The 23,911-nt window shown below is 42.7% G+C and overlaps 7 protein-coding genes across 8 annotated transcripts in view; 5 read left to right on the top strand and 2 right to left on the bottom strand.

The window, feature by feature from the left end:
- Position 1: 1 nt before the first annotated feature.
- LOC131206125 (vacuolar protein-sorting-associated protein 36) lies at positions 2-1,301 on the top strand. The gene is made up of 2 exons (XM_058198545.1): positions 2-105; positions 172-1,301. Exons 1-2 carry the CDS (start codon positions 10-12, stop codon positions 1,261-1,263), a joined length of 1,188 nt encoding a protein of 395 aa, XP_058054528.1. The 5' UTR covers positions 2-9; the 3' UTR covers positions 1,264-1,301.
- Positions 912-2,800, bottom strand: LOC131206112 (F-box/WD repeat-containing protein 4). 2 transcript variants are annotated; one of them, XM_058198533.1, is made up of 3 exons: positions 2,209-2,800; positions 1,826-2,097; positions 912-1,729 (listed from the first exon to the last, which is right to left on the bottom strand). In XM_058198533.1, exons 1-3 carry the CDS (start codon positions 2,641-2,643, stop codon positions 1,312-1,314), a joined length of 1,125 nt encoding a protein of 374 aa, XP_058054516.1. In that variant the 5' UTR covers positions 2,644-2,800; the 3' UTR covers positions 912-1,311. The 2 variants fall into 2 exon arrangements, with proteins under 2 accessions (XP_058054516.1, XP_058054508.1); XM_058198525.1 differs by having other exon boundaries at positions 1,826-2,800.
- A 334-nt stretch (positions 2,801-3,134) lies between these two features.
- LOC131206215 (vacuolar ATPase assembly integral membrane protein VMA21 homolog) lies at positions 3,135-3,613 on the top strand. Its single transcript, XM_058198680.1, has 2 exons — positions 3,135-3,262; positions 3,338-3,613. The coding sequence occupies exons 1-2, from the start codon at positions 3,221-3,223 to the stop codon at positions 3,611-3,613; spliced, it is 318 nt and encodes a 105-aa protein (XP_058054663.1). The 5' UTR covers positions 3,135-3,220.
- A 63-nt stretch (positions 3,614-3,676) lies between these two features.
- Positions 3,677-5,009, top strand: LOC131206214 (piRNA biogenesis protein EXD1-like). The gene is made up of 2 exons (XM_058198679.1): positions 3,677-4,438; positions 4,500-5,009. The coding sequence occupies exons 1-2, from the start codon at positions 3,677-3,679 to the stop codon at positions 4,773-4,775; spliced, it is 1,038 nt and encodes a 345-aa protein (XP_058054662.1). The 3' UTR covers positions 4,776-5,009.
- Positions 4,901-6,944, bottom strand: LOC131206213 (proteasomal ubiquitin receptor ADRM1 homolog). The gene is made up of 3 exons (XM_058198678.1): positions 6,716-6,944; positions 6,006-6,583; positions 4,901-5,898 (listed from the first exon to the last, which is right to left on the bottom strand). The coding sequence occupies exons 2-3, from the start codon at positions 6,551-6,553 to the stop codon at positions 5,079-5,081; spliced, it is 1,368 nt and encodes a 455-aa protein (XP_058054661.1). The 5' UTR covers positions 6,554-6,583; positions 6,716-6,944; the 3' UTR covers positions 4,901-5,078.
- Positions 6,945-8,308: 1,364 nt separating this feature from the next.
- Positions 8,309-9,005, top strand: LOC131216711 (oligoribonuclease, mitochondrial). The gene has a single exon (XM_058211267.1). The coding sequence runs from the start codon at positions 8,347-8,349 to the stop codon at positions 8,977-8,979; it is 633 nt and encodes a 210-aa protein (XP_058067250.1). The 5' UTR covers positions 8,309-8,346; the 3' UTR covers positions 8,980-9,005.
- A 6,408-nt stretch (positions 9,006-15,413) lies between these two features.
- LOC131216596 (uncharacterized) overlaps positions 15,414-23,911 on the top strand; it is a 31,985-nt gene continuing 23,487 nt past the window's right edge. Inside the window, exons 1-2 of the mRNA XM_058211130.1 lie at positions 15,414-15,682; positions 17,080-17,292. Of these exons, the coding sequence (XP_058067113.1) occupies positions 15,414-15,682; positions 17,080-17,292 (482 nt within the window). The remainder of the gene's footprint in view (positions 15,683-17,079; positions 17,293-23,911) is intronic.

Raw genomic sequence — 23,911 nt, 5'->3', positions numbered from 1 at the left:
GTGTTTACAATGAACCGTTTTGAACATTGTCAGGCTAGATTATCTGAAAACGAATGCTTCGTGGCAAAGGAACGTAATATTAAGCTTTACGATGGTGACGAGAAGGTACGTTGATGCTGCTTACCCAAGGAATGAACGCTTTCATAAAATCTGTACGCTACCGATTTCCAGACGAGCTACGAAGATGGAGAAGTGGTTTTGACTAGTCACCGGCTACTTTGGGGCCGCAATGGCGAAATAGGCCGAGGAGGAAATGCGTTCGCTTTAAGATTACAGTACGTGGTTTCACTCGAAGAGGAAGAAGCCAGTTCCATGCTGTTCGGGAAGAAAAAACGAATCATCATGAGACTGGCCGAACTTCGGCCGGATAAAAAGTCTGGCCCTATGGATTACAGCTGTGCTTCATTTGTGAAAATCTCTGGCCGCAACGGCGTTGATCCGGCGTTCGTGCAAGCACTCCACGCAACGGTTTCCGCTCGCGTATGGGTAGCTACCGATGATTGCGAAAGTGCTCAGCTGAAAAACAATTCGTCTGACGCTGGAGCTAGTGGAAATCCGGCCCAGCGACAGCTGCGCACGGGCATTATGGGCATCGAGCGTAGCCTGGCGGCAAAGCAAAAGCAAACAGACGAAAACATTAACCTTGCCTTCCAGGATCTCGGCAAGCTGATGGAGATGGCTAAAGATATGGTGGCTGTCACGAAAATAGTCAGTGCCAAAATTCGAGAACGCCACGGAGAAATATCCGAAGACGAAACGGTACGATTCAAGTCCTACCTAATGAGTCTCGGTATTGATGATCCTGTGACCAGGGACAGTACGCGAAGCAATTCGGAATTCTTTCTAAAGCTTTCCCAGCAGATTTGTGAAATGCTGCTAGACCCAATAACAGAAGCCGGTGGTATGATGTCGTTGGCAGATGTTTATTGTCGCGTGAATCGCGCACGTGGAGTGGAACTGCTTTCACCAAAGGATCTTCTCGATGCCTGCAAACTGTTGATAGGGCCCATCAAATTGCGTATTTTTCCAAGCGGAGCGATGGTTCTACAACTAGAATCACACGATGACGAACTGGTTTTGGAGCGTACGTTCGAGTTAGTCGAAGGGTACACTTCCGTCAGTGCAGACGAGTTAGCTCAGGTTGAAGGGATATCATTGCTACTATCGAAGGAACGGTTGCTGGCGGCTGAAGCTGTGGGGCGTCTGTGTCGCGACGAATCAATCGAAGGTTTGAGATTTTATGTCAATAAATTTGCTCACTGACAGAATGTGATTGCATTTGTTCGAATGCTGCTCATCGTCTAGGCCCTATTATATCGCGGCGTAGTCTTTCTTTGCGGCCCAGTCTGCGTCAAAGTTCAGTATCCGAAGGTTGTGGTCCGTAACAAGGAACAACTGAGAGAGATCGGCCGCAATACCGTAAACCGGCGAAGTATGTTTCCGTTTTGAAGGAAAGTACATTTGAATGCAGTTATTCGGAACTCGTAGGTCGTACAGATTCGAGCGATGGTGATACTTCATACCGCAGTGAACTGCGTAACCGCCGTTAAAGCTTAAACAGTATACGGACGCATTGTACGGATCTCTCCAGCAAGCTTCATCGTTGCCCGTTCGAATATCGACCAATCGCATGGAATCATCGAAATTACCGGTCAACATGCAGTTATCGTCCTTCCACACTACGTCGTACACCGCCAGCGATTGCGAGTTTAACTGCATTGTCACACAGCTGAAGCAAAAGAGTAAATAGTAGTAATTTAATTCAAATATTTCGAATACTTATGAAGAAGCGCCCGTTCTGTGGGTACATACTGCGGTCACATACCTATACAAATCAATCAGCTGCAAAGCTTGTTTTCTGCTGCAATGAAACTTGCCTGCCGCTAACCGATGGCCATTCAGTTTAATCGTTTCGTAAGCTTGCGGATGTACATAGGCTCGGTTGAGCTCCAGCTCTTCAAGATACTCTGATTCATTGCTGTCCGGCAGAGATCGGTTTATGAAATATGTGGCATCGTGTCTCGTTGTAATCGCGTACACATCTTGGTTGAAATCGACGGCATTGATGGTGTCTCTCGCCACCGCCAGGTACTGTTTCTGCCGTGTGTTGTGGACGTATATCATAACTTTACCATCCATGCGACCGGCAAAGAAGTGATCTTCGTGCCTCGCCAGCGACGTAATGTCGGCGTCTCGAGCAAAACCCACCTCCCATTGCGTGCTACTATCAATTAAGTGCCGCGTTTTCGTCCTTTGGTGTGCCTGCAGCCGTCCACCATGGGTCATGTATAGCCAGTCTCTATCGATCGCCATTTGCGAGATATACATAGCGTTGTGGTGGAACAGTGTGTGCTCCTCATAACGACCATCACACCAATTCTCGTTCAGCTTTACGCGCTTTCGGAACGTGAACCGATGCCGGCTTAAACCGGAATCTCGGCCGGATCCCGTGACAAGCGCCTTCATGCTTTTTTTGGGATAGACAAAGCGTTGGATAATGTGTTGGAACTTTTTACATACTAACAAGCATCTATCCAGATCATCAACGGAGAGAAAAAGGAACACGTGAGCCAAGGAGTATTCGTCCAAGTCGTAGAAACTGGTGCTTGCTGGCGCATGATGTTGATGGCTTTCGCTCCACATTGTGGAATTGTGTTGCCTTCCGTGAATGCTTGAACTTCGAACCAACGGAACTAAACCAAGGAATGCCAACCTTTTTCCGCTTTTCGACGAAACGTTTATCACAGTTCACAGTTTTATAAATCATGTAAACTGCAAAAATCTACTTAGTTTACATTTCATCAACTCAAAACCCTCTCTGCAGTTTTGGCCTGGTGGTCAATCACAATAACATTGCTTTCTAGCAAGATGCTATAAACGAGAGCGGTAAATTGACAGCACAGTCCGCGATTGGAACTTGTCTTCTTTTCTTTTCTTTTAATTCGAACTTGTCTTCTACTATACTTATTATATATCAAATAATAAATAAAAACAAATGTAAATATACACATTTTGTCTCGTATGTTATTCAACACAATTTTCAAAATCCATTAAAACGGACGCAACATGTTTTCGATCAATCCATCCGCTTCTGAAGGGTTGCCATGAGTTAACGTCAAAAGACAAGTCATTGATAAAACTGCTCAGCATCGGTGGTCACGAGTACTTTAGAACCAATCGTTTAAGATTTAATAAACGGAAGTGATTCCGTGTTAGCGCAATGTCCAAATCTAAGCTGAATAAAGGCACCATCTCAAAAGCGGTAAGCATACTGACAAAGTGTGTATACTTTGAAAACAGTGACAAGTCATTGTCAATTGGACCTCTCCACCGACAGGAGCAACAAGCCGAGTATCGCACCTTCAAAACAGTGTTCCTGTACTGCATTTTGATAATCGTGCTTCCTGTCACTACGTTTTTCGCGTCCAAATATTGGCTATTCGATGGTTTTTTCCAATTAACAAACGTTACCAGCAACATTTATTCGGCGGTGAGTGCTGTCGTGGCGCTGCACATGGCATTGTTTTTGTTCATATACAAAGCGTACTTCACCGTTGGCACCGAAGCGACGGGCGGCAGCAATCGAGATAAAACAAGCCAGAAAGAGGATTAAAGCGTGTCGTCGTTTGTGGGTAGAAGCATTTATGAAACATTGTAACTAAGCAACATATTCAAGATGAATAAAATCAATCTAGAAGTAGGACAGACATTGATAGTTGAGCTAGACGGAAAAAGTGTGCTTGGTCGCTTATGTCACGTAGCTTCTGGGCGTTCCTTCATTCGGTTGGAAAATGTTCGGGATTTAGCCACGAACGATCTACAAGGAAATCAGTGTTATTATAATTCAGAAATTCGGAACATTAAGATAGTTGAGGATGGTGAAAGAACAACACAATCGAACGATGAAAGAACTGGCGAGGAAACAAAACCCACTCGGTCTGTCAAACAACTTACGCTAGAAAATCTTAACAACGCAATCGACAAAATTCAAATGTGCCTCTACATCCACCAACTTGATGTTCGATATCATGACTCGATTAGGTTTCTCAAGAAACAAACTACCATAGCTATGGCAATGGAAGATGTCGATCAGGGTCGTCACTCCGAATCGCCTTCTTTGCTGTCGATCGCAACAAATAGCAAGATTTTTATTTTTGACATAAAATTGATTAAAATCACCAACGACTTGAAGGAATTACTGAGCAGTGATCGGTACATGCGTATACTATACAACGGGCGGTTTGTGCGCGATGCGTTGCAATATAAATTCAATATTGTGTTGGGACGTTGCTTTGACATTATGGTAGCCCATATTGCCATTTGCAAAGCTAATTCTGCCATGGGAACCCGACAGCCGATAGCCAAGATAAGCGATACTTCATTTGAGGCGTGTGTGGAGCATTACTTGAAACTTCCACAGAACTTCTTCGATAACAGTGTAAGTAAAACGTAGAACTCACAATACAGGCTCCAGTTTTATGATTCCATCAATTTTCCAGATAACATATGAATCGAGGCCAATGCGCGATAATGTTAAACGGGAGGCAGCAAAGCACGTGGCATTTCTTCTGGCATTACAGAAACATTTTGTGAATGAAATTATGCTGGAACCGTTCTACCGTAGTTGCGACAAGTACATAAATAGCCTAGCTTGCATTTCCGATCCTATCGACTGCTTGAGTGAGACGAGATCGGATGGTAGTTCAGCTATAACAGCGGTGGAACCATTTGCACTAGCCATACCATTTGGAAACGAGTCAAACGGAACAGGATGATAAGCAACATAACAGTGAGCCTTCTGGTACTAGAAAGTATAACAACGTACGTAGCTACTTTCATGTTAAAACAATTGATTAGCAATCAAAAATTTAAAAGAATTCATACCAAAATTCATACCGGTCTTATTCTCAACATCATTATGAATTTATTTGCGATTATATTAGGAATAGTACAGGCGGAAAACGCAAAGGTTAAAACTTGAGAGAATAAAATGGGCAAACGATGCCTCTTTCCTAGTTTTTTTCGGGTGTGGCTTTAGTGATTGTGTTGGCCAACTGATTATCCACTTTAATGAGCTTCTATCCAGCCATCTCATCATCTTGATCCTTCTTATCTGTTTTGTCGTTGTGGCCATTCTCTTCCTTGTTTATTTCGGAGGACTTTTGCTGCTCATTGCTGCCTGTGCCACTGGTGGCGACCGTTTGCTTGCCGCTTGCCGAAGCTGAACCATCCGTTTGCGGTTTGGCGCTGTTTTCCAATGCCTTTACAAACTGTTCAAGGTCCCCCGCATTGGCCGCTGCCACGGCTTCTGAGTTGAGCTGAAACTGGGACACTACTGGGCCCAGCTGGCCGGATTGCATCGCGTTGGAGAACATCGAGAGGGCCTGCTGAAACTGTGGTGAGGATATGGTTTCATTAAGCTGGTCCTTCTTGTTATCGTCTCCTTCGAGCTGCGGCAGATGCTCGATCAGGGCGTCCACCTGCTGCTGATCCGAAATGATCGATGCGAGTGTTTCTGAATTCACGGCTGCAGAAAGGTCTATGTTTTGGCGTTGGCCAGTTCCAGCTAGGTCCGGGGCGCTCATACCGGACAAATAGTTTTGTAAATCTGAAAGAAATATTCTCGACCCACCATCCGCTGTGTTGGCGTCGCTGCTGTTTGCAGGTCTGTTGATCGGAGTTCCGGCCGGGGAGCTGCCCGAAGCCCCGGTACCGCTTGCTTTTGAAGATCCTGATGTCTTTTTCGGCGCTCGTGGCGTCGATGGTGCATTTGATGCGGTCGTAGGAGTTGTAGTACTACCTCCATTGCCAACATTGGTTCCTGTGACACTGCTGGTGCTGCGGCTGGATGGTGTGGCGGCACTGGTTCGACTGCTTGAATTACCCGAAGAAGAACGACTACAATTGAAAGCAAAACGAGCAGTGAGTGAAGAAAGACAAAACACTAAAAGTGCTGATAGCCACTCGCTCAACAAGCTAAGTGGATGGGAGAGAGTTTTACTCACGTCATAGATCCAAGCAGGCTGCTCAAACCACCCATCTGACCGACACCGCCGAACAGTTGCATAAGCTGCTGCTGAGACATATTGTTTAGCATGTACTGCAAATCACCGCTGTCGTTACCGCCGTTTCTGCCTCCCGATCCGATGCTATTGCCTGATGGAGGATTATTGATCACTTCGTTGATTCGGCGACACCATTCTTCGTCGCGATCTGTTTTCGGCTCTTGCATCCAGAAAAACAGTCTTCGGCTGGACGATTTGAATTTCAGCACGAACACGCGCCCATTTTTCACGTAATCAATCTTTTTGAATTCGCAATCGTCCGGGAAAAGAATCAGATCGTCTTCAATGTTGCCCGTGGTGCGATCTTTCCAGCAGAAGTGAATCAATCCGTCCTCCGCCTGATAGACGTACACCAGACCCTTTCTGTTGTCCGGATGTACCATTTTGTTGACCATGTTCATTCGTCCAGCGCGGAACTCCACCAAATGTCGATTCCCGCCGGAGCCACTCCCAAGGTTATTACTGCTACCAAATATTGGCCCACTCATGATGCTGTGTCTGGATCTTTTGGCAAGAAACTGCGGTTCAAGGACGGAGATACACAACCAATTGGTGTCAGTCGTACAATAATAGAAACGTTTTTGCCATTGAGCACTGGTATTTTCACAAAGTGCTACAGGAAAAACAATACAATTAACATTAATGCTTACCAGGATTCGTCAACTTGCAGAGCTGGCTAAAGCTACACAAAAAACAGTGGATGTGTGAGTTGTGCAATATAACGAAGCACCTGGCTCGCAACGGACGTGGAAACGCTGCTTTAGTTGGAACAATATTCGCTTTTGCAGATGTCGCAATTGGAGCCGAATACGAGAGGCACAGATTTAATTCGTTCGAGGGCACAAAACGATAGCAGCAGAAGCAATATGAGTGAGTCAGTGGCCGATGAGTGGCAAGAATGACTATGGAAATGGTCGTAATGTCAAATGACGTAATGTCGTGAAATGTCAAATCAAATAAGAAGGTAGCGTTTTTCGAATGTCCGTTTGAGAAAGTGTGTTATTTTGTTCTGCTTCGTTGCGAAAATTAATTATAAAACGACAGGGACGTTCACTACAATATTAGGCCAAGCTTCTGGTTCATTTTGCTCCCTGTGATTTTTGCCATTTATTATTTCGATTTCTACCGAAGCAGTAAGGAAATTATACGAACCCGTTCTTTCAATTGTTCATTTCGTTTGCGAAGTTTCTTTTTACGTGTTAGCTGCTTGTTAAGTACTTGCCTGAAAAATTGATTTTTTCCTTTCGCATCCGAAACATCGTGCACTGCGAGTAGAGCTCGGCTCTGGTAATCAAATAGCTTTTCGTGCACATGGGTGCCAAGTGATAAATCGTGTTCAAATTGTTTTGTCGACAGTGCCATCCGTTTGCCTGTTTCTTCCAGTTTTTCCCCGATCCGATGGACTTCTGCCTTTAGTTCGGAATATCGTTCCAAAGTACTATCCAACATTAGCCGGTCGAGGTGATTGTTTTGTGCTTGGTATCTTCGAAACCGTTGAATTGTCTTCAGCAGCTTCAATCGCACCACAGACAATTGTTTTTGGCCATCGAAAAGCAATGTTACAATTTGATGAACTTCCTGCTCCGAAGTTTTCTGGGTTCTATCTATACGGATGGCCGACAATCCGATACTAACTATTTTAAAATAATTTCTTTCGGTTTGTTCTTCACGTGTAGTGCAAATTTCCGAGATTTTTGAAACCAGTTGTGATTTAAGCTCGTCTAGCGATTGACCTGTGTGATTCGCGACCATGTCTTTTGCTTCTTCGTTGTTGCTCTGCATTGAAAATTTACTTCGCAAAGTTGCCTGCAGTTTACGGAAAGCTGGCTCATTACGATCGGTTTCGGTCGAACATTGGTTTTCATCCAAAACTGTAATGGTGAAAATGACAAAATCCGTGTGTAATGTGTAACTGCAAACTGTTTGGCTACTTACGATTCTCATCGCTAGGTGCTTCAGGCAACCTTATTCTCGTTGATCTTCGTTGTAGCGATTGATTAAAGACAACTTGTAAAACGTTGTACGTTGGTTCATGTTTTACAATCGGCATTTCGAGGTTCGCGTATGATCATGGACAGCTAAAAAAGCACGCTTTGATATGATTACGATTTTTTCGAACAGATAAGCTAGAGAACTGAACCTCATGTAATAAACCGATTTTCCGTGACAGCTGTCTTGCAAAAGGTAGGTTGGAATAAATAGATGGGAAAAATAAATAGGTATGTAAACAAAACTAACGTTCATCCTTTTCGTAGAAAATAGTTACCAAGCCCTTCGAGTAATGAGCGGATTAATAAGGCTCAACTGCTTACAACATTTAAGGAAGCAATTCTTATTTGCCCATTTGCAGTCCGTTGGGAAAAACATGTCCACCATGTCGTCGGAAAATCTCGTGTGGATTGATTTGGAAATGACCGGCTTGGACATCAACCGCGACCGAATCCTGGAAATAGCGTGCATCGTCACGGATAACGAACTGAATGTGGTAGCCAAAGGGCCCAATTTAGTTCTTTACCAACCGGACAGTGTCTTAGAAGAGATGAACGATTGGTGCAAATCTATGCACAAAAAAACGGGTTTGATAGATGCAGTAAAAGCGTCGACAAACACATTGCAGCATGCCGAGGCGGAAACGTTGGATTTTGTTAAAAAATACTGCCCAGAGAAAAAGTGCCCCTTGGCTGGCAATAGTATTTACATGGACCGACTGTTTATCAATAAATACATGCCGCAACTAAATGAATATCTACATTACCGTGTAGTGGATGTGAGCACTATGAAGGAACTTTGCAAGCGATGGAATGCAGAAGTTTATTCGAACGCTCCTCCGAAAAAACTAGTGCATCGTTCGTTAGAAGATATTGAAGAGAGTATTAAGGAGCTGAGATACTACAAAGAAATGTTCCTAAAATAATTTGTTGTAAAAATAAAGATCATAGTACGTTCAATTTGATTGGCTTTCGCAGAGCGAAGAGTTGTCAGTAATGTTGCAGAAAGAAGTGGAAAATGGATCGAATGAAGAGATAAACTGTTGGGTAGTCGAATCAATTTAATGAATATTGTGTCGATGAAAAAACGAAAAAGCCAATGCAGTTCCCAATTATGTGCCCTACAAACGTTAAGCATTTTTTGTTTGCGCTTCAAGGTCGTCCCTGAGACTCCGGTTTTCCTGAGTTTCTTCCACTTTAGTTCATCATGTATTCTTTGCCCCTCGGCACCTTCGAATTGGACATCCAAGTTCATGCCGTGTTCCGTGGTACGATCTCCCGGCGCACATTGATGCACTTTATTCATGTTTACGAAGACATTTATTTTATCAGGCCAGGCTCCGCCAATGACGAAGTCTGGAGAAAGTCGATCTCCAGGTCGAGAAAGGTTGAGTGGACCTGTTTTTCTGATCTTTAACCACACACTCTCGTGTGGTTCTTCAGCAATCACTACAGCTTGGCCAGTGGATAAGAGTTTTGTGGCAATTTATCCGAAAGTTTTCGATTTCACGAACAACGTATTGCAAGTTACTGAACCTTGACTTGTCTTAAGTGGTTCGTTCGTAGATTATCCGTCCGTTTTTCGGTTTCTATGCAAAAGATGTCAGTGTATCAACTTGAATGCAAAACCTTAAGTTAGTGCATAATACGGCTCTATAATTAAGCTCTCTATCTAAGCTACATATATAACAATCGTTTTGTTAGTCAATACGCTTTAGTGGTTTTTGGCTACTATGTACTATGAACTTGTAAGTTATAATACTATGTTTTAAGAGCGCTGCATTTGACAAAATTATGTTAGCCTTACATGGGCTCATCAATATCGAGCAAATGTACGAAGTAATTGGCAAAGAGCTAGATCGCAACGGAAAAGTCTAGGTTAATCGTTAAATGTGCGTCCTCCTTATCATACTGCTAATACCCGTAGTGCGGATGGCCATAACCTATTTACCCATTTCTTCTCTTCCTGACTGGTTGCAACTAGGCAGCGTTGCAATTTTTCTAGCTTTCGCTATGGGCATTCGAATCGAATGAGGTCTGGAGAAAGATGACAGGACAGGTTTTTAATCGATTCTGATAGCGTAGGCCACGAGATTCCATGACGACGAGACGCTTGAAGGTCTACCGATTGACTGAAACTTGGTTTGCTTCAAAACTCTGGCTGGTTCCAATGGTTTTCTGCATCTAGAACCCCGGCTGCACTAAAATATAACGTAAGATCGGCAAAAGCATGACGTAAAAACGAATTGTTTACAAGGATTTGCTAGGTGAGGCTCTTGAGCTAAACGGGTTCACGTAGGCGCGATAGTTTGCTCGAAAGGAGGCGATTATGTGGATTTCGTTCGCGTTTTAGCGGAGATAAAACCGGCTACAATTTCGTTTTCAATATCAACACTTTCTGTGATTTGTTGTTCAAGCAGACACTATGATCTGCTCTGCTTATACCAGTTCGTTCGCTACGATTCCAGTTCGTTCGCGTTCGCTAAATGTCGGAATGCGTTACACAAAGATATTTCATACGGTGTGCGAACAGCCAAAGGCAAGTGTGCAGAACAAGAAATTTAAATTTTCCTGCGGGATGTTTTACGAAAAGTTCACTCGACAGTCTTGACTTTACCGATTATGTATGTAGCACTTCTGTATGTAGCTAATCCAACTAAACGTCCCAATCAACTTATGAGCATTGCAATTGAGTGGACAAAATTTAAATTCGATTTTGACGCACTGAAATAAATAAATACTCCCTTTGCGCCATTTAAAAAAAAACAACAAAACATAATTGGCAATTGTCCTTGGCAATAGGCAATACGTATGAAAGTAAACGGTTTATTCCACGCAAGTAGCACGGTTTTTTTTAACAAACTCTTTTTTACAGGAAAGCATATCGCTTCTCTACGGACATCAGCGGACATCATCTTTACTGATGCAACATGCACCGCTAGATATTTCATTTACCACGACAATATCTGGTCCATTTTGCTTTCTTCGTAGTGCGAAGCGGAGAAAACGGAATCGAAATAAGATTTTAGCGAAAGCTTTTCGCTGCTACTATCAGGGTCTAGGACTTGCCTTGGCTTGATCTCAATCTGCGGCACGGCCAATACGGCGCTCGGAACTATAGGTAGGTTGAGCGTTTTAAACGTGGTCAAAATGTGATGGTTTGGAGTGTGCCATGTCAGCTATCAAATTTTGAGTGCCAGGTTGTTGTGCCAGGGCTCAGATATCATCAAACTTGTGGTGACAATTTTTAGGGAACGGCAGTCTCACGCATAGAAGTAAAAGCACAAAACATAATTAGCAAACAAAAAACTCCGTCAGTGAAATGTTCAGTGAACTCCTATAGTGAAACTTCAGAAACCGCTGTTGGAAAACGAAATAGAATATCAACCACATTCCGCTGGACGATCGATCGTCGGGAATGGTTTCGCGCTTGCACCCCTTCATCGGCCACTGCGGCGATTTCACTACTCGCTCGCCTCGAGTCGCCTTTAGTCTTGTGCCGAACGCGGACATGTTTGAACGCAAAATGCGCTGCTCAGTGTTGGGAGTTAAGCCGCCTGGATTACGACGTGTGATTTGTTTTGCAAAGCGCTTTTTCGAAGCATCTCCATTGTGTTGACTGAAATCGCTGCCTGTGCCAGTGCCTGTGTCGATAATTGGGTAGAATCTTTTTCTAGTATAGCAGTTGTGAAAAGTGCGGTTGTGTACTATATTTCAGTTCGATTCGAAAGTGTTTTGTCACACTGTTTACCATACAGACGGTTCCTTCGGTAGTAAACGAAGTTTGATACGCGAAACGATTGATGTTCGTCTTTATCCGTGTACCCACTGCAATCCCATCTGGATAATTTTGAATTTTCTTTCCCAAAGGTACTAAAGTTTGCTGGAATCCGCTGTTGATGTTATAAAAAAGTGAAACTATTCCGATGGAGAAAAACGTGTTCTTCAAACCAGGCCGGCGGATCGCAGAAAAAGTGGCTCGCCATTCAGCGCAGCTTTATTATAAGTGGTTGTGATCAAATCCGAAGGAGAAACCCCTGGAGAAGCATCTGAAAGGGGTTTCGTCGTCAATTAGGCGTGCCGATTAGTGGCTGATGATAATGTAGCGAAAATGTGTGCCAAACGGAAGTGAATCGTGTTTGATTTAGTGTGATTGGAAAATGTACGTGACAGATGTGTACAAACATACTAATTTATATTTGAACATGTAGGAAATGGAATTATAAAAATTAGGTATGTCATAAAACAAAACTGGGCTGAGGAATATTCGAGTTGGTTGATGAAGAGCAAAATGCAACTACCGTTTTCTAAAGCGAAATGGAACATGATAATGCAAACCTATGCCGTTTACTTGGCATTTCTTTCTGAATTTCTCTTATTTCTAAAGGTTTATGATACGTTATTTGTGACGGATTTTCGTGCGGTCACATACGTTGCACTGAAACCATGAGAATCGGCAACCAATACCACACGACGAAATATTGCTACCACGGGAAAAACTGACGGTTTTAGTTGGCCTGCCGAGTAGGAAAACTGCTGGACATGATATTTTACATGGTTTATGATCTTATCATCTGTAATATTTTCTATTTGGCATTGGGAGTGAAAACATTGGGAAGTTTCCCACAGCTATTGTATAGGCGTCGGATATGGGACCATGCAATGGCTACAAATTATCAAACTCCCACAACTCGTAGATGCTAATTGTCTAATTGAAAACAAATGTAGCACGGCTAATAAGTCTGTAAAATAACATGAAATTATATTTTGTTAGAGATGTAACTGAATATGATATGATTGTAATGCTTGTTGTAAGTAATCTAAGCCATACGCTAGTAGTATGTTGCGAATGGGCCTTTTAAAGATTAAAAGAATGATTTTGTAAGAAAAACCATCCATTTTTTTGCATCATATTTATTTTCTTTAATATGTGTGGTCCTGTAATATCGAAAAACAGTTTATATATGTTTTTGCAAATATCGTTAGATGTATAAGAAACAGTAGTATGAAACGAGTAGAAGTGATTTTCCGTATACAATTTTAGAGATTAAAAACGAAAAAGAGGGAATAAAAACGTAATTTAAATTGATTCGTAAGAACCACAAAGCACTAGGAAGGCATATAAACAGCAATTAACGCATCATCAGATAAATGATTAATTGTAGCACACATTAACATTCTCCTTTACCCCTTTCAGAAATAATTTATAGCGACTTCCTAAAGTGGATTTAACATTTACCTTGACCAGAAATTCACCACTAGAGAAATTTAGGAATAGATAGATAGGTTTTAGATTTAATTTAAGATTTTTCCGAATTAGTGTTACTTTTCGCACAGAGACTTTGTAAATTACTTTACAAGCAAATAAACCATACTAAAATAGCCAATTGCTAGTACTATTTTAAAAGTATCAGATCCTGTGCGGCACAAATTTTCCCTTCATGTAGGTCGTGCTTTGTTATGAATCCCTTTTTATTGTTCGCAAGCTTTGAGGTCTGCAAATTTTTTTCCCCAGTTGAAGAATTAAACAATTTAATATAGTCAACATAATTAATTTTATATTACAATGAACAATGTCATATGTAGTTAACGATCAAAGAATAACTGAAAACTTTCATTGAATTATGTAAATGGCAACTTCACGATATTGTACACAAATAAAACATTTATATCGCCAATAAATAGCCAAATAGAGTGTTTTAGAAAACGAAACGTTCTGTGAACTGACCAGCTCGCCAGATAAACTAAACCTTATGGTATGTGGGTACATGATGGACATTGTAATAAGAGCGTCACATTAACCTAGATAACGCACTGCTTCCGAACAGGTTTCTGTGAGAATCATACCAAATGAGGCGAAGAAGAGAAGTAATTTAAGCCATCACTCGTCGAGCACGACATTCACGCGAAAGGAAGACATGGCGATAGGCTATTATACAATCGGGACGTGCATTGTCGATAGTGGTCTTGTCCAGTGCAAAAAAACCTACCGGCGACCGTGATGGATTCGTGTCTTTTGGTGATGGGAAACACGATGGAGCACTTTCTTCGTGTCTCGCTAAAACGTAAACCAGCAGTAACAGTGCCTTTGTAGTACTAATCTAAATGAAACAGAGGCAAACAGGGATAAGACTAAACAGAACAACGTAAATTACCAGAGAAAGATACATGGAAAATAGAATAGATTTGCTAAATTGGGCTGTGCATTTTGCATATTTTCTCATAAAATTTAACAACTCAATCAAATCAGTTGGTAAAAGATTCCTACAGAATTGTTTTATTTCTTAAAAGGTTCCTTCTTTACTAACTAACAAAAAAAGGAAAATCTACAAAAAAAATCCGTAAAGTTGTCGGTTTCACAGTAGATTGTCGCGGTTGTCGTGTTTTACTTTCCAATATTCGATAAATGCTTTTGTTTCAAACATCGGTTTCCAAACATAACATTCAAGATTTCCCTTTCATAAGTTCTCATTCGATTCCCTAATTTCATAAAATATGCCATAAGCAGTGATAAGCAGTTAGCTAGTGATGTTGAACTGGGGAATTTCACAGGCTCAATCGGTCATCCATCGATCAATCGGCGCAATCAAGCAACTCATATTGTCCCCCAGCAATTTCATTTTAGCAATTAGGCAATGAGTAATAATTAAGATCAAATAAGTAATTCGGCAAGCAATAAGCAAACAATATTTATAAAATTATTCCAATATCCTTTTAATTGGATGTATGGAAAACAATAATGCCCTATAATTGTTTTACATCATATGACTCCTGAGGCTGGCCCTTAGAACGAGTGATCGAGATTGAAGACCCCTTTGCTTTTAAAATAATGTTTGCCAGAACTTGTATTTTGGCATTTCAACGAAAGTCAGTTATTGTTGTAAATAAGTCATAAGGATTTTTTAAGTCTTCTGAAATATCTACATACCACTGAGTGAGGTTCAACCTTTTCGCTAACCATCTTTCGTTCAACTGTGAGACGTCATTATTATCTTCGGCTATTTCTTGGAGCACAATATCCTAGTTGCTGTAGTACCATTTTAATTGTATTGATAAACATTCGGTTGTGATTAAAAGATTATGGCGGAAACTATCTGCAGATTAATGTATCACTTTCTAATAGTATTGCTGTCTTCATCTTATTCCAGAAAACGTGCTCGGTCGTGGATCGCAAATGAAAAAGAAACGAAAACACGCATATTCATGAACATCATCGCACAGTTCTGCTTTGCTCTCAAAGTGTGTATCATTTATGCAATCGGCCATAACAAAACGTAACACGGGAAGCAGATACCGAGCGCTGCTGTAGAACTGGGGACATCCTTCTGCTAGTAATAGACCACAAACAGCAACGAGTAAAATGGGTAACGTTTTGAGCAGCAGTGATTCAACATTACCAAGACAGCCGACGCCGCATTACCGATCAGGGTTTGGAGACCAACTAGACTGTGGCAGACACTGTTACTTTGAAGATGAGATTTGCCACAAACAGACGGAAAAAATATCAACACCCACCAAATGTGGCCCGCAGCCGGACAATCCGGAAAACTCTCGCATGCTGTTTTTACTCTACCTCATCCACCGCACGTGGAACGTTGTTGTGGACAGTGTTGATCAGAGGGGGAAAAAGTAAGTACCAACCAAATGTTCGTCTATGAAACTTATGAAATAATTGTGCAGCAAGCAACAACATCATCGTGGATCATTTTGACGGGCGTGCGACTTTAGTTTAAATACTTCGAAAACCACTACCAGCGAATGACTATATGTCTTATTGTTTTGTATCTAATTACAATATAGTGCATGTGGTGAAACTTCACTAGACATTGTCTTTATCTTCTTATCATGCTTTGGTAGCATTTTTTCAATTTTAATAGAGTTCAACATTACATTGATAAATACGGCCCGGTCCGTTCTTCTAAGATAAAAAAACACATTACATTGATTAAATAATAGTTTATTGTTATCGTTACTGATCAAGGAACGATCGCATCGACCTACCTCCAGTGTATGGTGGCCTATCCGATAATTAAATAATGTAGTGTTAAAGTGAGCTCAAGATGCTACATTACGAGACTCGTCACGAGCGACGGTTTTTATATTATTTTGCTGTTACTCAGTTGTGGTTGGATGTGAGCACATTAGCCACAAACGCACTGACCACGAAAGTAGTCGTGGAACCAACTTGCACGCTACCGGACGACGGAAGGCGAAACGGTAGTAATTATCTGCGATTGGACCAGTTTAACGTCCCTTCGAGAGGCAATCATTGAACTCATTTAAATATGCGGGCCGGTTTCGCGAAAGAAGGATGTAACCAGGAAGCACCGGCGTAGGAAGTAGTGTAGTGTGGAGCATTTAGAGTGGAATCGAACGATGTAATCCATCGCACGAAGTGATACTACCGCTGGGAGCACTAGAGAGAAAATAGAAAACCGTAAGCCGTTTTCACTTTTGCCTGTACGCTGCGTTTTTCGTGCAGTTTGCTTTTGACCGTGCTAACCAGTGCTTAAAAACGATTGAAAAGCCATCGAAAGGGCACATTAGGAAGTCATCACCAACTAGCTCCTTCGCTAACCATTCCGTACGCAATCGGTTGGTTTATGAAATATTGAACATGAAATAATATTTTCGAAGCATCATGTAACAGTCAACGTGTTTTAAGTAATGAAGCGCATAGTGTTTTCTGAGTGAACGATAACAGTCGAGTAAACAATGAATAGTTCATTGTTCGCACAAGCAAACAAAACTTAAGTACATTTTTATCTCATTTTGTCAAAATGCCAGCACATCTAAAGTAATAATCACTTTAAAAGTTTAGTAGTTAACGCAATAAAGTCTGAAAAAGATTGCTTCCGTTAGTTGCTTTTCCTTAACCTTTTGTTCAATACATTGACAAGTACACCCCAATCAAGATTGTTATTTTGAATCAAATTGAGCCTTATAAAAATTTTCTTTATTTTTATTCCTAATAAATGTTCAACACGAAAACATTAACATTCCACATCATCTTCCGTTCTTCACAGAGCTCGGCTGGCACCTTCCTGTAAAGATTCTGGCGCGCAGATAGATCTGTATGATTACGATTTCGATGATGAACTCAGCGATCTGAGCGATTTCGACGATTACGATTTCGGTTCGAATTACTCGTTTTGCAGCTGTAGCTACTGCGGAGAGGAAGAGAAGCGGAAACACTTAAACGAGCGACGGAACCGGAATCGGTTATCTTTCTGTGAAAGGTAAGTGCTGAGCATGACATATTTCAACACGGCAAAAGAAGCTGTACGGCTGGTGCATAACTTTAGGCGCTCAATTTTGAAACGCGTGCGCGCGTGAATTTGAGCTTTTTTTTTGGAAAGCTTAGTATGAATATATTGTTTTTCTTCAAAAGCTTCGGACCACTTAAAGCTTCGGTTACGTAAAAAATAGTATATGCGTAGATGTTAAGGTATATAAAATTGAAATTAAAAATTGTTGAAATTTAAGGTTAAACCTTAATTAAGTCAAATTTAAAGGGAGAAAAACCTTAATTTTCGTGATGGTTAATGATGTAGTGGAGTTGCTTTAGTGTTTATCCTTCAATGGAGTCTTTACATTGCAATACATTTCTTTACATTACACTTTACATCACAACAAAAGATAAAATAGTAACGAAATGTTTTGCTAAGTAAACAATTACTTGCTGCTTTTTGTTCAAGTTTCAATTTTGTGAAACATTGTGTATCAAGTGTCCTTGTGTATGACAACTTTAAAGCGCCTTTAATAGACGTAGCATTGAATGGCTGGACATTATCTGAGCGCGCAATGTTACAATGAGTCTGAGGTGGGCCAGCCACCCAGTTCTCCCCGCCGGGGAGCGGAAGCCCCACGTGAAGGCGCTAATGAAGAAAGCTTTAGGCTTAATTGGTGTTGCCTGCATAAGTTTGGATGCACGCATTTGCCTCGATGCAGCGCACATTGGGGCGTGGGCTTGATGGCGCATTAATGGCTCATACGCTTTGGAGATGACGTGTGACCGTGCATTGTATGCCCATACGTTGCGTTTACCACTTTCGAACCCTTATGAGAGGTGTCTCACTTTTGTCTGGGCCGTTGAACTTGTATCGTTTTTTGTGTGTTTCGGCGCACTTTTCACTGAAACGGCGGTCCATCTATCTATTTGGTATTGTGGGCCACTCTTCTGACTGAGCTGGATACGAGCGAACATGATACCAGCCCGATACCGATGATCCCCTACGCTTGAAACGATACAATTGTGGACTGAATGCATAAAGGTGTGATGATTAAAATATTTGTGCGACAGTGAGCTTAATTTTTTAATTAATTTGCTCCCATTAGCGAACGACAGACTTTGTTCGCTTTAATCACTATTATTCGCAACGTTTACTTAACACGGTTCATCAGATTGCATGAACGAACCAGAAGCGACGTTATTACGTAACTTTGCATCTACTTTCAATCGCGTGCGCCATACCCAGTATTGTTAACGCATCCCTTGCCCGAGTGCAATATGCACTTTCTTCGCTAACATTCTGTTTCCGGCGACCGACCGCTCACTGTTGAGCTCTGCAGACTCTCAAGAAGAATGAGAGAACTCTCTCAGGGACCAGTTGTGGCTAATACACAATAGTAAACAATCGCCAGCGCCTCTTCGGAACGGTGATCTTTTAGGCGCGCAAGGCTTTCCTCTGCCAAGCATGCGTACGCAGAAAATCACTCACCACAATCACTCTCCCCTTGTGTTCCCTCTATCTCTCGCTCTCTCGGTTCGTAGTCTTGTCTTATGTTCCATTTCTTAGTATGGGTCGATGCGCGAGAGACTTAGGCGACGTTGAGCATGCGAGGGAAAATGTTGGAGAGAGAGTGAGCTTTCCTTCGGGCGGTTGGACTTGGACGCTCTATCAGCGCTCGGAGCCGCTGTTTCCAGTCATTGCGCAGCAATACACTAAGGTGTCGAAACGTTAAAGCTCGTGCGTTGCTCCAGTGCGTGGTGTTGAGTATCTGACGATGGTCGATGGTTAGTGGTGCAGCAAAGGTACAGATTGTGATTGGGAACAGTAGCAAACCGCTTCTGTGAAACTTAGAGGCCTTAAGGATGTGCTGTGTTAGAATGCAATAACAGTTGACAGAATAACAGTTTGAATATGATGTTCACTGAACCCTGAAGTCTGTCATTCGGTAGCCACTAAAACTGCCACCAACAAATCGTCGCTTTGATGCTTTTTCGTGAAATTAGTTGTGCTTAAAAGTGGTGATTGCTAGACATGGTTCTCTAGTGTCTTGAGCAGATACCTATAAATATTAAGCACGCCATTATATCCAACCTGCGGGATGTAAACGTAAAGATAAATACGTTTCATAATTTCATAACTAGCTCAGTGAGTATAAACGAGTGCAATAAATGCGCGCATGTGAAGATGTTCACCGAAACTGGGTACCGTCAGTAATTGGCCCATTATCGAGTGCAGAATACGTTACAAAATGTTCAATTTTCTTGGTGGTCATTTCCAGATGCGCTAAACGAGTGGCTCAGAATAAGCTGCGTTTTGGAGTTTCTACGTTTGTACACTGTTTAGTAATACAACATCAGTGTAATAAATAGTGTCAAAGTGAGCCTCGTCAGTCATCTGGCTTTAGGTGAACAAAGTATGGTGTATTATTGTACTTTTTGCTTCAGGTCTTACCACTCTCAGTAAAACTGTCTATCTGAAAAACTTACAAACAGATACATTTGTGGATGGTCAATTTCCACACGCCGATGAATTGTTCGCTATGCGGGTACCGTGCCTCCAGAATTGTTGCCCGTAATCCACACAGCATAGTGGCATAGTGGACTTTAAGCATATGTTTTAAAACAGAAGCGAAATAGAAGTAATCACCGGTTCAGCATTCAACGCGTACGTCGAGAATCAAGGTAATGACCATCTCAATCTTTGTCCATTGTCTACGTACCGTTGGTCAAACGAACGTAATCTTCGTACAGCTAACAGCCACATTTTGGATAGCTTTCCTCAAAGCTTGTCCTCAAAGCTGAACGTTGAACTACTATGGCGTTTAATACTAGAAATAGAACTAAGAAATATGTAGATGTTCATTTTGAACAATAAAATTGCTGGCTCGTTTTGTAGCACTCTGTTTTAACCGAAGACTTGTTTGAAGCATCGGAAGCTCGTTGGATCCGCATTAAGGTTTTTTTTAAGTCAATGCATGACAGAAGAAATTCGGAATCATATTCAATTATGATGTGACACTGTGCGAGGAAAAGCGGACGCTATCTGAACCGGGCGGTGAATGTGCTCGCTGGAAAGTCGGTTACGAGCGCAGAATGGAGGAAGACGAAAAGACCAAATCATTAGACAGAAAAATATACTTTGTTGTCGTTTGCATTAAGGAAACATTATGTTAATGAATTCGCAAAATTTTAATTAGCCAGTAGCGGTAGCGTTAGTTAGTAGGTAGACTAACGAGAGGCCATTTACCTGGCGGCGCAGACCGTGGTTCGAATTTGGTTCAAGTTGCAGAATTAAACAGGTCTTGAATTGTGTGAACTGTGTGAAATGTAAGGCCCGATTGATAAGCGGACTGTGAGGCTGGCTTTATAATTGACGCCATTTTTTATTGCTTTTCACTTATTTTCATTCATTTGCACTGTTTGCCATTCTAATTAGCAATCTGGTGCTGGAGTAAGTCGCGAATATGTTCGGCCAACAGCGGGCCACCGACAGCCAGACGGAGATCTTCAAACCAGCCCAGCCAGCGTTGTTGGTCTTGGATCAATATGGATCGTTGGAAGACGGGACTGTTTCGGAGTTTCAGTCAATCGGTGGACGGTGTTAGAGTACCATTAATTGAAGGTAGTACGCATCACGGATGTATTAAAAAGGGGTGGCAAAAAGTGGACGTTAATTTGAGCACCATACATATTGAACGATAGTCTCACCACACGCTGTTGTTACCTTAGCCTTGTGCCGGTGTCGTGGTCGAATGAACATTTCCGGCTCGTCAAGCAATTGGACGATCGAGGCCCATTCGAATGACCGACACTCGGATTCGAAACGACGCCGCCTGTTCGAACAAGTTCCTGTGGTCAACCGTTCGCCATCGGCTCGAAGCATGACGCCCGCTGGAGATCGAATCCGCCGAAGTGTATCAAATGAAGAGCTTTTATCACTCCATTTACAACATAAAACAATTTCCGGTCTCCTTGACACTGTGAACTTCACGTCGCGCGATCGTACACGACTTTGGCTACCTTTGGAGCTCTTCGCGCCCAAATAAAGCGTTATGGTGGATTACGGTTTTTGGAAAGATTAGTTACTGTCGATGCGCTTGAATCGCAGCATGGAGGGTTACCAAGTACGGTTTGGCCTTCGAATTTGGGCGGGCTGCCAATCGGAGACAAGTTTTCAGTGTAACTTTGCCAACCTATAGTAAGTAGATATCTTTCAAAACAAACGAGTTTATCGCATGTCGTTTTAGCAAGCGAGGTTACACAATAACCTGTCAACTGTTGAGAGATATTGAATCGGATCCTGTTTTGCGAGACAAATTAGCCCCAGGCCTGCTAATGTGCCTAGGATTTTTTGCCGGCACTTTGTGGCCATTCCAATTCAACGCCATAATCACTGGCTAAAGATTTCCTTTTCAAGTTTGTCGTGGGGATTAACTCAGACGCCCTTTAGTCTTTTCCAATTTTGATATTACTGAACTGTTATGGAACTTAATGGACATTCGTTAGTGATCGGCCCTAGAGATCGATTGAGGTTTAAAGATCATATCACTTGTATCGCCTCAAGTGTACAGCCATTCGAAGCATTCCACGCCTCTTCCGTGAGAGCTGGTCCTGGCAACATGAAGGGTCGTACTAAGCGATACAGTTACAGTCGCACGCGAGTCAGTCCGCCCTTCGGTTCTATGCGTCGCCCAGTTGCCACCCAAGCGCGTTCCGATTGATCCATCCTTTGTGAGTCCGGATGGTGTCAGAAGGAGTGCAATTTTCCGGCATTGGCCACGGGCGCTAATGATCGATCGACGGCCGCGGGGAGAGACACACACACAGAGAGAGAGAGAGCTGAAACGAAAAATGCGGTATGCGTTTTCTAGTTCAATTGTGGGATCTGACTCGGATCCTACCGATGCGTTATGCAAAGAGATCCAGAAATACCTAAGCGCCCGGGAAATAGGAAACGCAGTAAATGGCCCCCGGTCGGTGCATAGTTTCCTATGTTGATGCAGCGAGGCGGGCCCCCAGACTTTTGCCAGACTTCCGTGAAAGAAAGTTCAATTTGAAGTACTCGCGCTGGCGTAATGACGTGCGGTGCCGATAGCAAAGCTTCCGTTTTGCAGGTTCGTACGCCGCGACCGTTGAAGAGGCCGTGCTCAAAAGAATCCCAAATGTTTCGCCCCAAACAAGGCGGGGGTGGAATTTGATTTTCCTGGCGAGCGCATTAGAAAATGGCGTTTCGTTTGAGTGATTTTCGTAGCCAGCGGTTGCCCCCGAGCCATCGGGGCGCGTTTCTGCGTGTTTTTCAGGCGGTTCAGCACGCCGTGACGCCAGCGTTGTGGCAAATAGAGTTTTCGGGGGCAAATAGAGTATGGTTCGCGCGTCCGCCCGTGGCTAGTTTGCCTTTTTGTGTGAAGTAAAGTAGAGCACGCGAAACACTCGCGCGGCTGGCTCGCCATTCGAATCGCATCGAGCACGAGGAAGACGTCGTCCGTCGAAGGCGGCGTTTTCTGGCTCGCCCCGGTGGCCACAAGCGGCCTGGTGCGGAAACGGTGGCAATCGAGCGAACCGATAAAAATCCGTCATTCAGTGGGTGAGCAACGGTACCGTGTAAACCGGCTTCTCCCGGGTGCACAGTGGGCCAAACGGGCCAATCGCAGTGGATAAAAGTAACCCCCTTTTGAGGATCTTAAGCAATCTTTAGTCAACATTCATAGTATGCGGACACCGAATGTACGAATGAATGTTTAGCATAAATGCACGAAGCAACAACACACAAATTGTAACGGAACGGAAAGCGACCACCGCCGCGTGACCGTTTTTGGTCAAACCCGTTCACAATCTGATTCTGGGAATTTATATGATAGAAAAACCCTAATGATATGCAACATATCGGTGCCTGTGGATTGATCGACCGACCGCCATCAATCAGGATTGAATTTGGTGAACGCTTTCTTCGTTCGGTTTCTTCGGCTTCGTCCTGGTCGATTGACGTTTGCTAAATTTAGACTTTCATCCGGGTGGCGCTCCCCATCATCCCTCGATGTGTGTCCGTTTTCCCTCGCCCTTTCTCGTTTATTCGGCGGTTTAGTGACCGAAGAGTGACAGGAAGTATTCAACATAAAAAGGGTAAAAAAAACAAAGAGAGAGAACTGGTAAAAGAAAGAAAACATAACAACTCGGCGCACAGTTGGACAAGTGCACAGGACCGGCTGATTGCATGGTTAATTGGGAACCGAAGCAATTTTCGACTGATCAACGTTTTAGTAGCTTCCACTGCGCTACTGCGACTTGGGGGAAAGACTTACCTCATACGCTTACCACAGTCCGCTAACTGTCCAGGAGCGACGTGTTCGTCGGTCGTGCACGTGTTTTTATGGCGCGCACAGCATACAATCTCTTTGGCCCGTTGCACCCGAGTTAAAATAATCATGCCGGATTAAGCAAAAACGAAAGCAATTGACAAAAAAAATATACAAGAAACAGGTTTATCAGTCGGTCGGCCGCTTTTCTCTTCATTTCTTTGCCAAAGTTTTATTTCGGTGGTTATGTTTTCTTCGGAATCTACTTCAATTCGATCGGGATCCTTTTTTTTTGTTGCTGTTGCCATTCTTCGACCTGTAACGCAAACAGCT

Source organism: Anopheles bellator, chromosome 1 (genome assembly GCF_943735745.2).
Source record: "Anopheles bellator chromosome 1, idAnoBellAS_SP24_06.2, whole genome shotgun sequence".
NCBI classification, from domain to species: Eukaryota; Metazoa; Arthropoda; class Insecta; order Diptera; family Culicidae; genus Anopheles; species Anopheles bellator.
This window is presented reverse-complemented; position numbering and strand designations above follow the sequence as displayed.

Coding starts and splice junctions, on each gene's coding strand:
- LOC131216711 (XM_058211267.1), top strand. CDS start 8,347: ATGAGCGGATTAATAAGGCTCAACTGCTTACAACATTTAAGGAAGCAA.
- LOC131206214 (XM_058198679.1), top strand. CDS start 3,677: ATGAATAAAATCAATCTAGAAGTAGGACAGACATTGATAGTTGAGCTA. Junction 4,439..4,499: donor AGAACTTCTTCGATAACAGT/GTAAGTAAAACG, acceptor TCAATTTTCCAG/ATAACATATGAATCGAGGCC.
- LOC131206112 (XM_058198525.1), bottom strand. CDS start 2,643: ATGTGGAGCGAAAGCCATCAACATCATGCGCCAGCAAGCACCAGTTTC. Junction 1,730..1,825: donor CAGCTGATTGATTTGTATAG/GTATGTGACCGC, acceptor CTTTTGCTTCAG/CTGTGTGACAATGCAGTTAA.
- LOC131206215 (XM_058198680.1), top strand. CDS start 3,221: ATGTCCAAATCTAAGCTGAATAAAGGCACCATCTCAAAAGCG. Junction 3,263..3,337: donor AAGGCACCATCTCAAAAGCG/GTAAGCATACTG, acceptor CTCCACCGACAG/GAGCAACAAGCCGAGTATCG.
- LOC131206213 (XM_058198678.1), bottom strand. CDS start 6,553: ATGAGTGGGCCAATATTTGGTAGCAGTAATAACCTTGGGAGTGGCTCC. Junction 5,899..6,005: donor AGCCTGCTTGGATCTATGAC/GTGAGTAAAACT, acceptor TTTCAATTGTAG/TCGTTCTTCTTCGGGTAATT.
- LOC131206125 (XM_058198545.1), top strand. CDS start 10: ATGAACCGTTTTGAACATTGTCAGGCTAGATTATCTGAAAACGAATGC. Junction 106..171: donor TTTACGATGGTGACGAGAAG/GTACGTTGATGC, acceptor ACCGATTTCCAG/ACGAGCTACGAAGATGGAGA.